The following is a 12,344-nucleotide window of genomic DNA, read 5'->3' on the forward strand; positions in this document are numbered from 1 at the left end:
TACATATAAAGATTTGTGAGATCATCTCAGAAGAGATCTACTCATAATACTTTTACGGTTGATCCAATGATACATATTGATCATATATAATTTTTTAGGTGAGACCACGTATTGGACGAGGCGAAAAATATGTAGTTAAATTAATATTTATATCTTATTGTTTTTGTTTTGATTTTTTTCCTATTGAAATTATATGTCCACAAGATTTCTAATTAATGACCTTTTTTTTTACTTCGGATATGATCTTCTCACGTAGGGATGGAGCCAAAGGGAAGCCGTCGCCTCTTTTGATTTTTTTAAATAAAATATGATATATGATATAATTATTGTACTTCATTTTTCTTATCTTAAAATTTACAGTTGTCTTCCTTAAAATTTGTGATATATTTTTCGCCCTACAATTTTATATTTTATTTTAGGTTCCGTCTCTGTTCTCATGGCTTGAATTTCTTATTCAAAACCCTGTAAATCCTGTGTAGTTAGTTTAATTAATTGCTTTCTCCCCGCCATTATTTTTATCTGACATTCTGACTGCGAAAAGCATTCTGCAAGCCATTTATCTCTCTGTTCATCTTCTTCCATTTCTTTATGATCAAACCCTATACTACTCCTAGAAAGTAAAAATCCTAACCCACCCCACTCCCCCCTCCCCCCCCCACCAGTACCACACCCTCTCACACACACTAGCACACACTTCACATCCATGCAAATCATAAGGCACTCATGATATAATAATCACCTTTTGCCTACCCAAATCAATATCTAGTAATATCTACTACCCTCTTCCCAAAGCCTGAGACTTTCATTCGATCTTATTACAATTTAGTTACTCCTATTTAGCGACTTCTTCTGCGTTTCTTCGATCTGTTCAGAATGTTTTTTAGCTCAAAACAAATGAATATGGGAAATACGAAAGGTTCTCCCTTGGCGGCTGATCTTTCTCTGCAGATCAGCACACCTTCGGTATCCAACCGTACTGATCAGTTCAAAGAATCCTCCACCAGCAGTAATGGAAGCGATCTGAGCCATGAGAATGGATTTTTCACTGCAGAGAAGGGTTTTAGCCATCTGCAGATTGAGCCCACTTTGGGTTTAGGGCTTGAAAACATGGCAGGATTTTTAAATCCTATTCCTGTTCAGATTCCAAGAAATTTTCAGCATTATTATCAGCCACAGGTATATGGGAGCCGGGAGTTCAAAAGGAGTGTAAGGATGGTGAATGGGATTAGTAAGAGAAGCGTTAGAGCTCCCAGAATGAGATGGACTTCCACTCTTCATGCCCATTTTGTTCACGCAGTTGAGCTACTGGGCGGCCATGAAAGTACGCTAAAACACTTGAATGAAACATTTTCAAGAAAATTTTACAAAATCATATATATTATTACAAATAGTATAGACTGCGCTATTTTCTGATTCAACTGATTAAAGGGTAAATTTTCCAGTTAATTTTAATTTGGTTCTCCATAAATATTTTTACAGGAGCAACACCGAAATCTGTACTTGAGTTGATGAACGTGAAAGATCTGACGCTAGCTCATGTTAAGAGTCACTTACAGGTAATTAGCCTTTTTAACTTCAAACTATTTATTCATTGAAGCAAACAAAAATCATGAAAATGGTGGTCTCCCTTTGAAATACTTTTTTTCTAATTACAACATTATTTTCTTGGTTTGGTTCGCATTGTTGCAGATGTATAGAACAGTGAAGAGCACTGAGAGAGGAACAGGTAACTAATTTCAGATCATAATTTTCCTTCACAAAAGAGACCCCATTTTGATCAATCCCACTCCCATTATATAATATTCTTTTTGTTTGTGCTTGTAATTATGATCTAATGACGACAAAATTTTCCATCGACTCTGTTCCCACTAACCCTCAAAGCCTTGAGTGAATCATTTCTTCTGATAAAGTGTATGTTTCCATTGTCTCTATAGTTGAAAACGTCGCAGCTGATCAAGGGCAGACAGATTTTGAACTGAGATTACAAGTTGGAGGAATTGATCAAGATGATCAAAAGGCTCATGATATTGATATTCACAAAACGTTGATCAGTCCAATAGCTGCTCCACCACCATTAGTACTATCATCATTGCAACCAAATACAAAGACATTAATTCTTGATGCTCAGAGGTGAGTGCACTCCGCAACCTTCACTAGTACTACATTTTGTCATAATCCATCTAGCTACTCCATGCATTAATCAATAATAATAGGGGTGAATCCATATATTTAAGATTGGATATATGATGGGACGAGATATGGTATGAATTTTTTTTATTTTTATTTTTTAAAAAAACTTTAGATCCAGTACCATTTATACCATGCTTTGGTGGAGTGAAAAATAGACAGAATGGGGGCAAATTTTTAAAATATAAGGTTTTGAAGATTTTGGAGAATTAAAGTTGTTCTTCTTCTTGGTCTCAAAATTAATTAATCAAGTTTCATCCATTAAATTGTTCTTTTTCTCGGTCTCATCCCTTTTTTTAAGATCTTATAATGAATCATCAGTGTCGTTGCGTCCCCAAACTTTAATTTATTTCTTAGAGTATTTATTCATCATTCTTGAATATTAGATCATGTAAACAATTTTATGACATCCATGAAAGTAAAAAATAGAAGAAACTCGCATCCTTAGTTTGTTGGTCAAATGTGACATTTTTCATGATAGATTAAATATATATGTTAATTATATTTTATTTGATTTAATTTTTTGGAAGCAGCTAGCTAGCTGTCAATTTAGCCATGCTAACTTTTGGGCAAAAGAAATCTTCAAATCCATTTTAAATGTCTCGAAGGAACAAATATCGAGGTATTTGGCAATAAATTAAAGTCAAAGGAACGGTTGAAATCTCCATAATTGGGTAATAAATAATGTTTTAGGGTGCCATTTGGTGTCACGGTATAGGGATCCTATGTTTGAATATAGCCGAAATCTTGGCTGGATTTGTTGACTTAATTAATTTCTTGATGGCTTCGTACAAAGCTGATCAGGCCAAACAAAAACAATTACAAAGACTGGATTATTTTGAAACAATGTTTAATTAAAGATTCAAATACGATACTAAAAAATTTCAAAATAATTTCTTAAGGTAATTAAAGAATTTCTTGATTATTTTCGTAAGACGATAATACTCTAATAAAATACTAAACTTGGCATATAAGGGATTGATCTAGAATAAGTTTACTTGTATCAAACATTGAATATCAAATTTGATGCTGATTATTGTTATCAAGTATTCTGATACATTGTCCTAATCTTGATCACTCTCACCAGAATTTCTCGGCCATCAGCTCGAGATAATGTTCATGTAATGAGTCCGTCGAGTCAACTAAATGGTTCGAGTAATTTACAAGCGGAAGTTGATGTAATTAAGGTATGTATATAGTTTTACAAAATATTTTGTTCGAAATAATTTACAAATACAATAATCTAGAATATGCCTATAAATTTTGACTAAGATATCCATATTTCATGTTATGAACATATATATTGTTTTTCATTCATGAATGTAGGTGGATGGAATAGAGGCAACCCACAATTTATCAGCAGAAAAGGGAACGTCGAATGATTTCAATCGACCATTTTCTTGTCAAGATTTGTCGATTGATTTAGAGTTAACACTAGGAAGGCCAAGCCTGAGAATGGACACCTCTTCTGCACTGTTAACTCTTTGATTAAATATACACATTTGCCATATGTTTAGGATATAGTTTGATCAAACATAGGCAAAATCTTAATTTTTCCCACGTTCTTCATATGTTTTCGATGCAAAAAAAGAATTGCGAGATCAATTATTGGAAGAGATCAACGATTTTCTGGCTAGATTTATCATAGTTTTGAGGATGTTAAGTTGGCATGCCCAGTGCCCAATTCAGGACCCGATGGGGTCAAAAACTGTAACCAAATGTCAATTCATAAGTTGCATGGGTAAAAAAGTATAATTTCAAGTTAAATTAGATGGCATTTTTAAAAAATTAAGATGGATTTTTGGGAGGATAATTGTGATACACCTATTCCACGTGGGTTAGAAAAAAAAATTTGAAATGTTTTATAATTACTACAATGATTCCTATAGCAACATATGTTAACCATTTTTATAAAGCAATTGAAGAATGAAGGATACAAAACAGCTGTTGCAAGGGTTCATTGTGCAGTCACGTCCACGTAGGCCTATTATCGAGCGTGACATTAATTATATATCTAAAAATGTAAGTGGCTCAACCGTAGTTTCAGGACTATCGGTTTATAGCATATGCTTCTTGTTCTGATCCATTATCGCCCTCGACCACACCCGCATTGAATTGGACTAGATACCGGGTTTGGAAGCTTCGGAGCCGATGTTCCTTGCTCGTGTAACATATGGATGAATGTAGGTAATATACGAAGTAGTTTCATTAATTATCTCGTTTCGTGTTTGGGTAACAAACGAAGTAACGAACCAAAGAAGCAGTATGAGCTGTTCTGAGATTTGTGGATAACATCTTAAACAAAATTCGTTGACCAACGAAAGTTTTTGCAACAAAAATTTAGATTTTCAAATGTTAACATTACTGAAAATGAAAATTAGCCCAATTTATTAAATGTTTTCCAAAACTGAAGCAGTAATCCATGCTCCCCTTCTTATTCTCTCTGCGATTTTGGTTTATATGCTATCAAATTTTAATCTTAGTTGTGCTGATCAAGAATGTCGACGTTACGTCGATGCGGCATCAATACCATGTCAAAACACGACTAAAATTATAAAAAATAAAAAACAAGACGGCACACTAAAATTTCATAAACCAGTAATAACTTTTTAGTTTAACTAAATAATAATTTTATCCACGAAAATAAATATTTTTTCCTATGTATGATAACCAAAATTTCTGAATTTATTCTGCATCGTGCCCGAAACTCAAAAATGCCCTTCGTGGACCGAGCCTTTCTCGCTGGGGTTTCAAATGGGGTTAATTAGTGTCCAGTTAACAAAAAAAATTAAAAATAAAATTGAAATATAGCACACATATTCAACAACGAAGAAATATCTAGGTGCCTATATGTTATACTACCTCCGTCACCTATTCAAAAATTCATTAGAAATAAGAATTAGCAAACAATTTTCTAATTTTACTTTTATTTAACGAATTCTTATGTAAATTTGGCGTTAACTTTTCCGTGGTTAGTTAATAACAAACTCCACAATAAACAGGAGTATGTTAAAAAACGCAAAAACTTGTGTGAGACGATCTCATGGATCATATTTTATGAGATGAATCTCTTATTCGGGTCATCCATGAAAAAATATTATTTTTTATACTAAGAGTATTACTTTTTATTGTGAATATCGGTAGAGATGACCTATCTCACAGATAAATATTCGTGACACCGTCTCACGAGAGATCTACTCGTTAAGAAAATAGCAGAATAAATATTGTTAAATATGTATATGTGTCTAGATACTTGGGATAAACGAAAAATGAAATGAGTCTTATACAATCGAGACGAAAGGAGTATGCATTTATCTTCACTAGGTGATGTGAATTTTGTCGGCATTTTTACGTACAAAGGTATGAACCCTTTTTTTTTTTTTTGAAAGAGCAAGCATATGATTATTACATACAAATATAATGATCAAGTTTCGACATCATTTTAAAAGATTAAAAAAGGCCTAGGAACGAAAATTCGGAATTTGTGGTCACTTCAAAAAAAATTATATATATATAAAAGCAAAAATTTGTATGAGACGGTCTCACGGGTCGTATTTTGTGAGACAGATCTCTTATTGGGTCATCCATGAAAAAATATTACTTTTTATTGTAAATATCGATATAGTTGATCTGTCTCACAGATAAAGATTTGTGAGACCGTCTCACAAGAGACCTACTCATGTATATATATATATATATATATATATATATATATATATATATATATAAAGTGGTGTTGAATGAAATAGTTGCACAATAATTCCAATCACATGATAATTATTTCCTATCTGACCTGTCTTGAATACAACCCCTCCATTACAGCTTAACGATCATCTGCTACAAAAAAGTAATTGCCACCATTGTGTCCCAATCACAACATCCCAGCCGTCCATTATCGTGAACCATCACTGTCCCGGAATCACGTCCGTCCATCTACTCTTTTCAAATGAGAATATATTGTGTTTTTCATGCAAATTTGCTGTCACGGAAAATAAACATTTGGCACACACTCCTCCAATATTCTTCGTCGGTATTAAAGTGGAGCAAATTATTCATTTGTTATGTCGATTATTTTTTTTAAAAAAAATAAATAAATTAGTTTTTGTTTCATTTCGAATTATATATAAGAGTAGGTCTCTTGTTAAACGATCTCACGAATCTTTGTCTGTGAAATAGATCAACCCTGCTAATATTCACAATAAAAATTAATATTTTTTCATTGACCCAAAGTAAGATATCTGTCTCACAAAATACGACTATGAGACCGTCTCACACAAGTTTTTACCTATATATAAAACATTAAACATCAAAATATATATATGATATATTATTAATTTAGATTATATTGAGTTTGACTTTACTATAGGTTTTGTCCTACAATTATTTTTGATAGGTTACCATCTTTTGTTGAATAAATACATGGTTGAGTTTTAAATTCATTATATTATATTTTATCTTTCATAATAAATGAATGTGTCGTTGGCTATATTTTAGGTCACATTTAATAATAAAACAAAATTTCAATGATACGAGTCACAAGTAAATTTTGTTATACAGATTTTTTATCAAATCAAATCTATAAAAACATTTTATTTTTATGTTAAAATTATAATTTTTCAATTTAAATATGGATCAAATTGAGTCAAACAATTGAATCATGCCAAAGTTAAATCCCTGATAGAACTACTCAATAATAATGCATAAATAAAAAGTGTCCCCGTTTATTTCTGATTATTTTCATAATAATAATAATAATAATATATAAATAAATCAAACTTCTCATTCTTCCCGATCTCACGTCACCAAATAGTACAGTTAACCGGGCGTCGTCCAACATGTTCCCGCCAAAAACAGGAGCAGCCAATCGACGCGGTGGAGCCACGGCGGAGAGAGTGATCGTGGCGGTCAAAGTAGAGAAGGTCATCTCCAAGGTTGCGTTGGCTTGGGCTCTCACCCATGCGGTCCGCCCCGGTGACTGTGTTACCCTCCTCGCCATCGTTTCCCCCAAAAAAACCGGTAATTTCCTAAATTCTGAGCTTATTTCGGTCCTTGAAGTGTTCCTTTCTTCTTTTTCCTTTCACAGAGATGCATCGCTGAATTTGTGTATTCACTGTGAGTAATCTCGAACACGTTTTGTGTTTTGTGTGGGCGTACGTAACAGATGGGAGGAGATTTTGGGGGTTTTCCAGGTTGAAAGGGGACTGTCGCAGTAATGTCCCGGCTTTGTTACCGGATCGGATTGGTCGAATCTCTGAGTCTTGTTCTCAGATGGTTCTCAAAGTTCAGGATCAAATCCAGGTACTTTGTTACTTCCGTCCCTCTTGTTTCCTTTTTTTTAATTAATTTTTTTAAATTTTTGTGGATGTTCTATGAAATTACTGCTTTGGTTGAGATCCAGCGGTGGGATATTTAGTTCTTTCGGGCTAAAGCTAAAATTTGAGTAATTTCTCGCCGGAATTGCCAACTAACCGCCACTCCTGGCACTTTGGGGAGATGAACTTCATTTTCATGAAGTTGGGAAAATATATTTTCAGCTAAAAACTTGGTTGAGTTGTCTGTAAGAAGGTTCTTACCTTGTAAACATGTTCAGGTGAATCAGGTCTTGTGAAAACAGTAAAGTTATCGAGGGGTTGCTTGTGCGTTAGAAAATCTAATGAGAAATCAAGAAATTCTTTTGGTATGCTCTTGCATTTTTCTTAGGTGATTGGTTTAAATTATTACATTCTGGTAATGATCATCCTTCTAAGCTGCTATATGCCACAAAGAAAATAAAATCTTGAACCATGGACAGTATAGTTTTTCCTTTTTCACTACAGTCAAAAACTATACCACAAGCTTTTCCTGGATATGATTCAATGTAGAGCAGCCATTCTGTAGCATGCAGGCTTAATTGTAGATGATTGTATTTTTGCCCTCTTTAGTCCCGCTGCCAAAAGAGGAGGAAAAGAGCTCATCATTGATGAAATTAAATTGCTAGATATATGCAATATTATGCATCTGATATTTAGTTGTTGGTTGCAGGTCAGAGTGCAGATTAAGGTTATATCAGCTACGTCTGCCGGTGCTGTCGTAGCTGAAGCAAAAAGCAATGCAGCCAACTGGGTCATTTTGGACAAGTAAATAAACGTAAATAGGTTTTGTACTTTTCCTGATATGACAAGTTCCTAAAATAAGATGTACTGTTTGATAGACTAATATATTAGTAGCTTCATTGTCAGCCTAGAATTGCGAACTGGGAATACTTCGTATCCACATTCTGTGTCCAAATTCAGCTAAATCATTCAAATTTTACTGTCTCGCCCCTATCAACTATACATGCTTGAGAATTGATAGTTTGATATGTTCAAATGACAACCTGTGCATGCAGTGGTGAAAATCATTGAACTTTGGTACTATGATGTATAGTCTGTAATTAAGCTATGTATTTGGAATATTTCCTCTCATTCAAATATCCAGTACTCAAGGTGTGACCTCTATTTTGTGACCAAGTATTACGAAAGTTCCATACATAAGTAAAGCAAATGAATTGATCGAGGTTAGAAAGAATCGGCTTGATGCATTTTGATTCTGGTCGTTAAAAATTTTGGAGCGCTTCAATTGGATTTTCAGATCTAAAATATCATTTTGGCTCTTGCTAATAAGGTCTGGCATGAATCTACTTCTCATCTTCCTCTTCCACAATAATATCAACATTACAGTTCAAGCCTTGAATGCAAAAAACTTTCGAGTTTTGTCTCTGTTGGTATGTTAAATCTGTTAAGTGGCTTCGGTACTGCTAAGACTACAATATTTCACTCATGAACCGTATCAGGAATAGTTATTTATGTCAAATTAATTCAAAGAAACTTTTTGGATGGGAAAATATAATTGTAAATTCAACCCAGCATCGGCATATCTATTATGCTAGTTGACTCAATCAACGGCATGATATTGCTCTTCTAAATTGTCTGCTTTTTCTTCAAATAGGTACTAACACATCCATGTTATTCGGATCTGAAAAGCAATCTTATTGGTGTTTTCCTCCTAATACAGGAAACTGAAGGAAGAGCTAAAGCTTTGCATCGATGAACTACACTGTAACATAGTGGTCATGAAGGGTTCCCAGCCAAAAGTCCTTCGTCTCAATCTAGCAAGCTCAAATGATCCTGAAACACCCTTTTATTCAACTACTTCTTCACCTATTAGAGATTTTGAAAACTTGCACAGCCAAAATATGAAGCATACCACACCTGTTAGCAGTCCTGAGGACCCAAATACCTCATGCACTAGGACCTCAGATGAAAATTCATTATCAAGTTCTGACACTGGGACTTCCGTATTTGTTGTTTATGAACAAAATCCCCTTTATGACGGGGTGAATAAAAATAAAAATCCACTCACCAGACGGTACGTGTTCAACAATTTAAGCAAAAGAATAATCAATGTATCAGAAAACATGGAATTGGCTGCTTGTAGGAATCAAAGAGTCTTCTGGATTGCACAAAATGACATGGTTGATGAGAAAATTCCAGCAAGCGTAAAATTTAATAATATCTCTAAAACCGCATATACTTCTTCCAGGAAGGAATTAGATAATGTTTCTCAATATAAGGAAGATAACGTAAGAGGACCTGTTCTTAATGAAATTGGTGATGGGGATTATGTATTTGACTATAGCATTCGGGATGCTGTCTCTCTTGGTAAAACTTGTCCAACACCACCTCCTTTGTGTTCTCTGTGTCAATCTAAGGCTCCAGCATTCGGAAAACCCACAAAGAAATTTCACTACAAAGAGCTAGAGGAAGCTACAAATGGTTTCTCAGCAACAAATTTTGTGGCAGAAGGTGTCTTAGGTTTGGTACACAGAGGGGTTCTGAATAACGGGTTGGTCATAGCAGTGAAGCGACTAAAGTTTTCTGGGCCTCAAAGAGAAGATGATTTTTGCAGGGAAGTGCGAGTTTTGAGTTGTGCCCAGCACAGAAATGTTGTGTTGCTCATTGGTTTTTGCATCGAAGGGAATACCAGATTACTGGTGTATGAATTTATATGCAATAGCTCCTTGGACTTCCATTTGCATGGTATCTCTTTTCTCTGTGATTGTATTCTGCCATGAATACTATCTACCTGTTCAATTACTGATTGTGGCGCCTCATGGAGATATGAAATGCACCTGCCTTCATTCACAGGTAATAAAAGGCTTGTTCTTGATTGGCAAGCACGCTTGAAAATAGCCATAGGAACTGCTAGGGGGTTGCGGTACCTTCATGAAGATTGCAGAGTGGGATGTATAATTCACGGGAAATTGCGGCCTACCAACATCCTCTTAACGCATGATTTCGAACCTCTGGTACGTTCTATTAATGTTTCAGAAGCATAGCAATTTCTAGTACAGTTCGAGTACAAATTGTATCTGCCCTAGTAGTCCATAGCGAACTGATTCTGTAAATATAAAGTATTCAATATTATTTTCTGTCATTCAGTGATAGAGGGTGTCCCTTCTGAGACTAAAAGAGATTGATGGAGCTGTATACATATTATTCTGATGGATAATATTGACCACCCAGCCTCATGCTATGCGATGGTCAGTGTATAGTGAAAAACTTTGTCTACATCAAATGACATGGTTTTTTATTCAGGTTGCTGATTTTGGAGTGGCAAGATTGAACAGTGAATGGGAGTTTTGTTATAGGAACCAAGTTGTTGGAACTTCAGGGTAAATTGCAGACTTTCTTATTGGCTATCCTGCAACTATTTGCTTTTTGCTATTGGTTATTGTTAAACCGACACCATTAGTTATAAAACTAACCTGATACCCAATATGTGAAAAACTTCGGTTGATTTCAAGCACAGATTTTCAGAGATTAGCAGAAGAATGTTTATTATTCATTTGATTGGTGTTCATTTTATTTCTTTAGGTATCTTGCCCCCGAATGTTTCTCTGATGGGAAACTGACGGAGAAAGTTGATATTTATGCCTTTGGCCTTGTACTATTAGAGCTCATAACCGGCCAGCGAGCTCCAGATATGCAATATTTTTTGGAACATCAATTTTTGTTGGATAATATTCATGCTTTATCTGCAATCGAACCAATTCATATATTGGCGTACAAGCATCAATTGCTGGATCCACACTTGGCTTCATACCAAATTCAAGGTTTACCCTATGAGCTTCATGCAATTGGATGGGCTGCCTCATTGTGCCTACAGCAAGATCCTGACTTGAGGCCGCCAATGTCAAAGGTTCTACTCTCCTTGACCTTCACAATATGTAGTGCATTGATATCTAGTTTAGACGGTAGACGAGGTTACAAGTGAATTTTACTTGTATATTTTCTGTGACCAAGATAGGTAGTTAAAATGCTAGAAGGAGGAAATCAGGTTGCTTCCCTGTCTCTGGACATGACCTCAGTTGGTTGTAGAAGTGGGCACATGCAGGGACCCACAAATTCGCATCCCAAATCGAAAAGAAAGCACTCACGCAGGTTTTCTTACTGAGAAGTTGCCGAATCCCTTTGTCTAGTGGGATGCCCGAAGGTAACTAAGCTAGATGAACCTGAAATTGACATGACCCTTGTGTTCGAACATTTCATCCCTCAAGTACAATGTCATTGTGAATGCAAATTTCTTTTGCTTTATTATGAGAAATTCTATTGTTCCATTATACTTTAATCTGTTGGATTGAACAGTTCAACGCTGTGCGGGTTGGAAGTTGATGGTAACCACTCAGTTGGCACGAGCTGAATAATGGCAAGCGCTCAATTGTTGAAAAGTTCGGACCTATCTTATCAGTCGTATATAAGTAACTATTCATTCTATGAATGGGAAACTCGTATTCACAAATCAAATTTTACGAAATGTAGATGCAGAAAGCTGCCTTTGTGTAAATTATATGGGGCAATCTTCATAGTAGTTCCCAAATGCCAAAATGTCCCACTGATTGATTTTTTTTTTTTTCACTTGAATCGCCTATCTTTTACATGAAACTAAAGGTGCACTCCTTGTAATTGATTCACTAAAAGAGTCTAAATGTTTTGGCGATATAAAACAATCGTGAGGTCGTTATAATTTGGTAACACATGGTATCATATTCAAGGTCTAGTTTTAGGGATGCCCGTGTAACATACCCTAGGATTTGGTTTGGTGCTACCCCTGGGATGGTATCTGGGGGAAAGCATCAA

At 35.1% G+C, this 12,344-nt stretch overlaps 2 protein-coding genes across 4 annotated transcripts; both read left to right on the forward strand.

Annotated features, from left to right (window-relative positions):
- Positions 1-523: 523 nt before the first annotated feature.
- LOC142551554 (uncharacterized) lies at positions 524-3,788 on the forward strand. Its single transcript, XM_075660845.1, has 6 exons — positions 524-1,321; positions 1,480-1,556; positions 1,690-1,726; positions 1,935-2,130; positions 3,275-3,374; positions 3,514-3,788. Exons 1-6 carry the CDS (start codon positions 874-876, stop codon positions 3,673-3,675), a joined length of 1,020 nt encoding a protein of 339 aa, XP_075516960.1. The 5' UTR covers positions 524-873; the 3' UTR covers positions 3,676-3,788.
- A 3,160-nt stretch (positions 3,789-6,948) lies between these two features.
- On the forward strand, positions 6,949-12,303 carry LOC142551553 (inactive protein kinase SELMODRAFT_444075-like). Of its 3 annotated transcripts, none has more exons than XM_075660841.1 (9): positions 6,949-7,203; positions 7,349-7,485; positions 8,209-8,303; positions 9,220-10,244; positions 10,353-10,513; positions 10,803-10,879; positions 11,082-11,406; positions 11,515-11,700; positions 11,853-12,303. In XM_075660841.1, the coding sequence occupies exons 1-8, from the start codon at positions 7,023-7,025 to the stop codon at positions 11,659-11,661; spliced, it is 2,148 nt and encodes a 715-aa protein (XP_075516956.1). In that variant the 5' UTR covers positions 6,949-7,022; the 3' UTR covers positions 11,662-11,700; positions 11,853-12,303. The 3 variants fall into 3 exon arrangements, with proteins under 3 accessions (XP_075516956.1, XP_075516957.1, XP_075516959.1); XM_075660842.1 differs by having other exon boundaries at positions 11,515-11,699; positions 11,867-12,302; XM_075660844.1 differs by lacking the exon at positions 11,853-12,303 and having other exon boundaries at positions 11,511-11,657.
- Positions 12,304-12,344: the final 41 nt, after the last annotated feature.

This window comes from Primulina tabacum, chromosome 7 (assembly GCF_025594145.1).
Source record: "Primulina tabacum isolate GXHZ01 chromosome 7, ASM2559414v2, whole genome shotgun sequence".
NCBI lineage: Eukaryota > Viridiplantae > Streptophyta > Magnoliopsida > Lamiales > Gesneriaceae > Primulina > Primulina tabacum.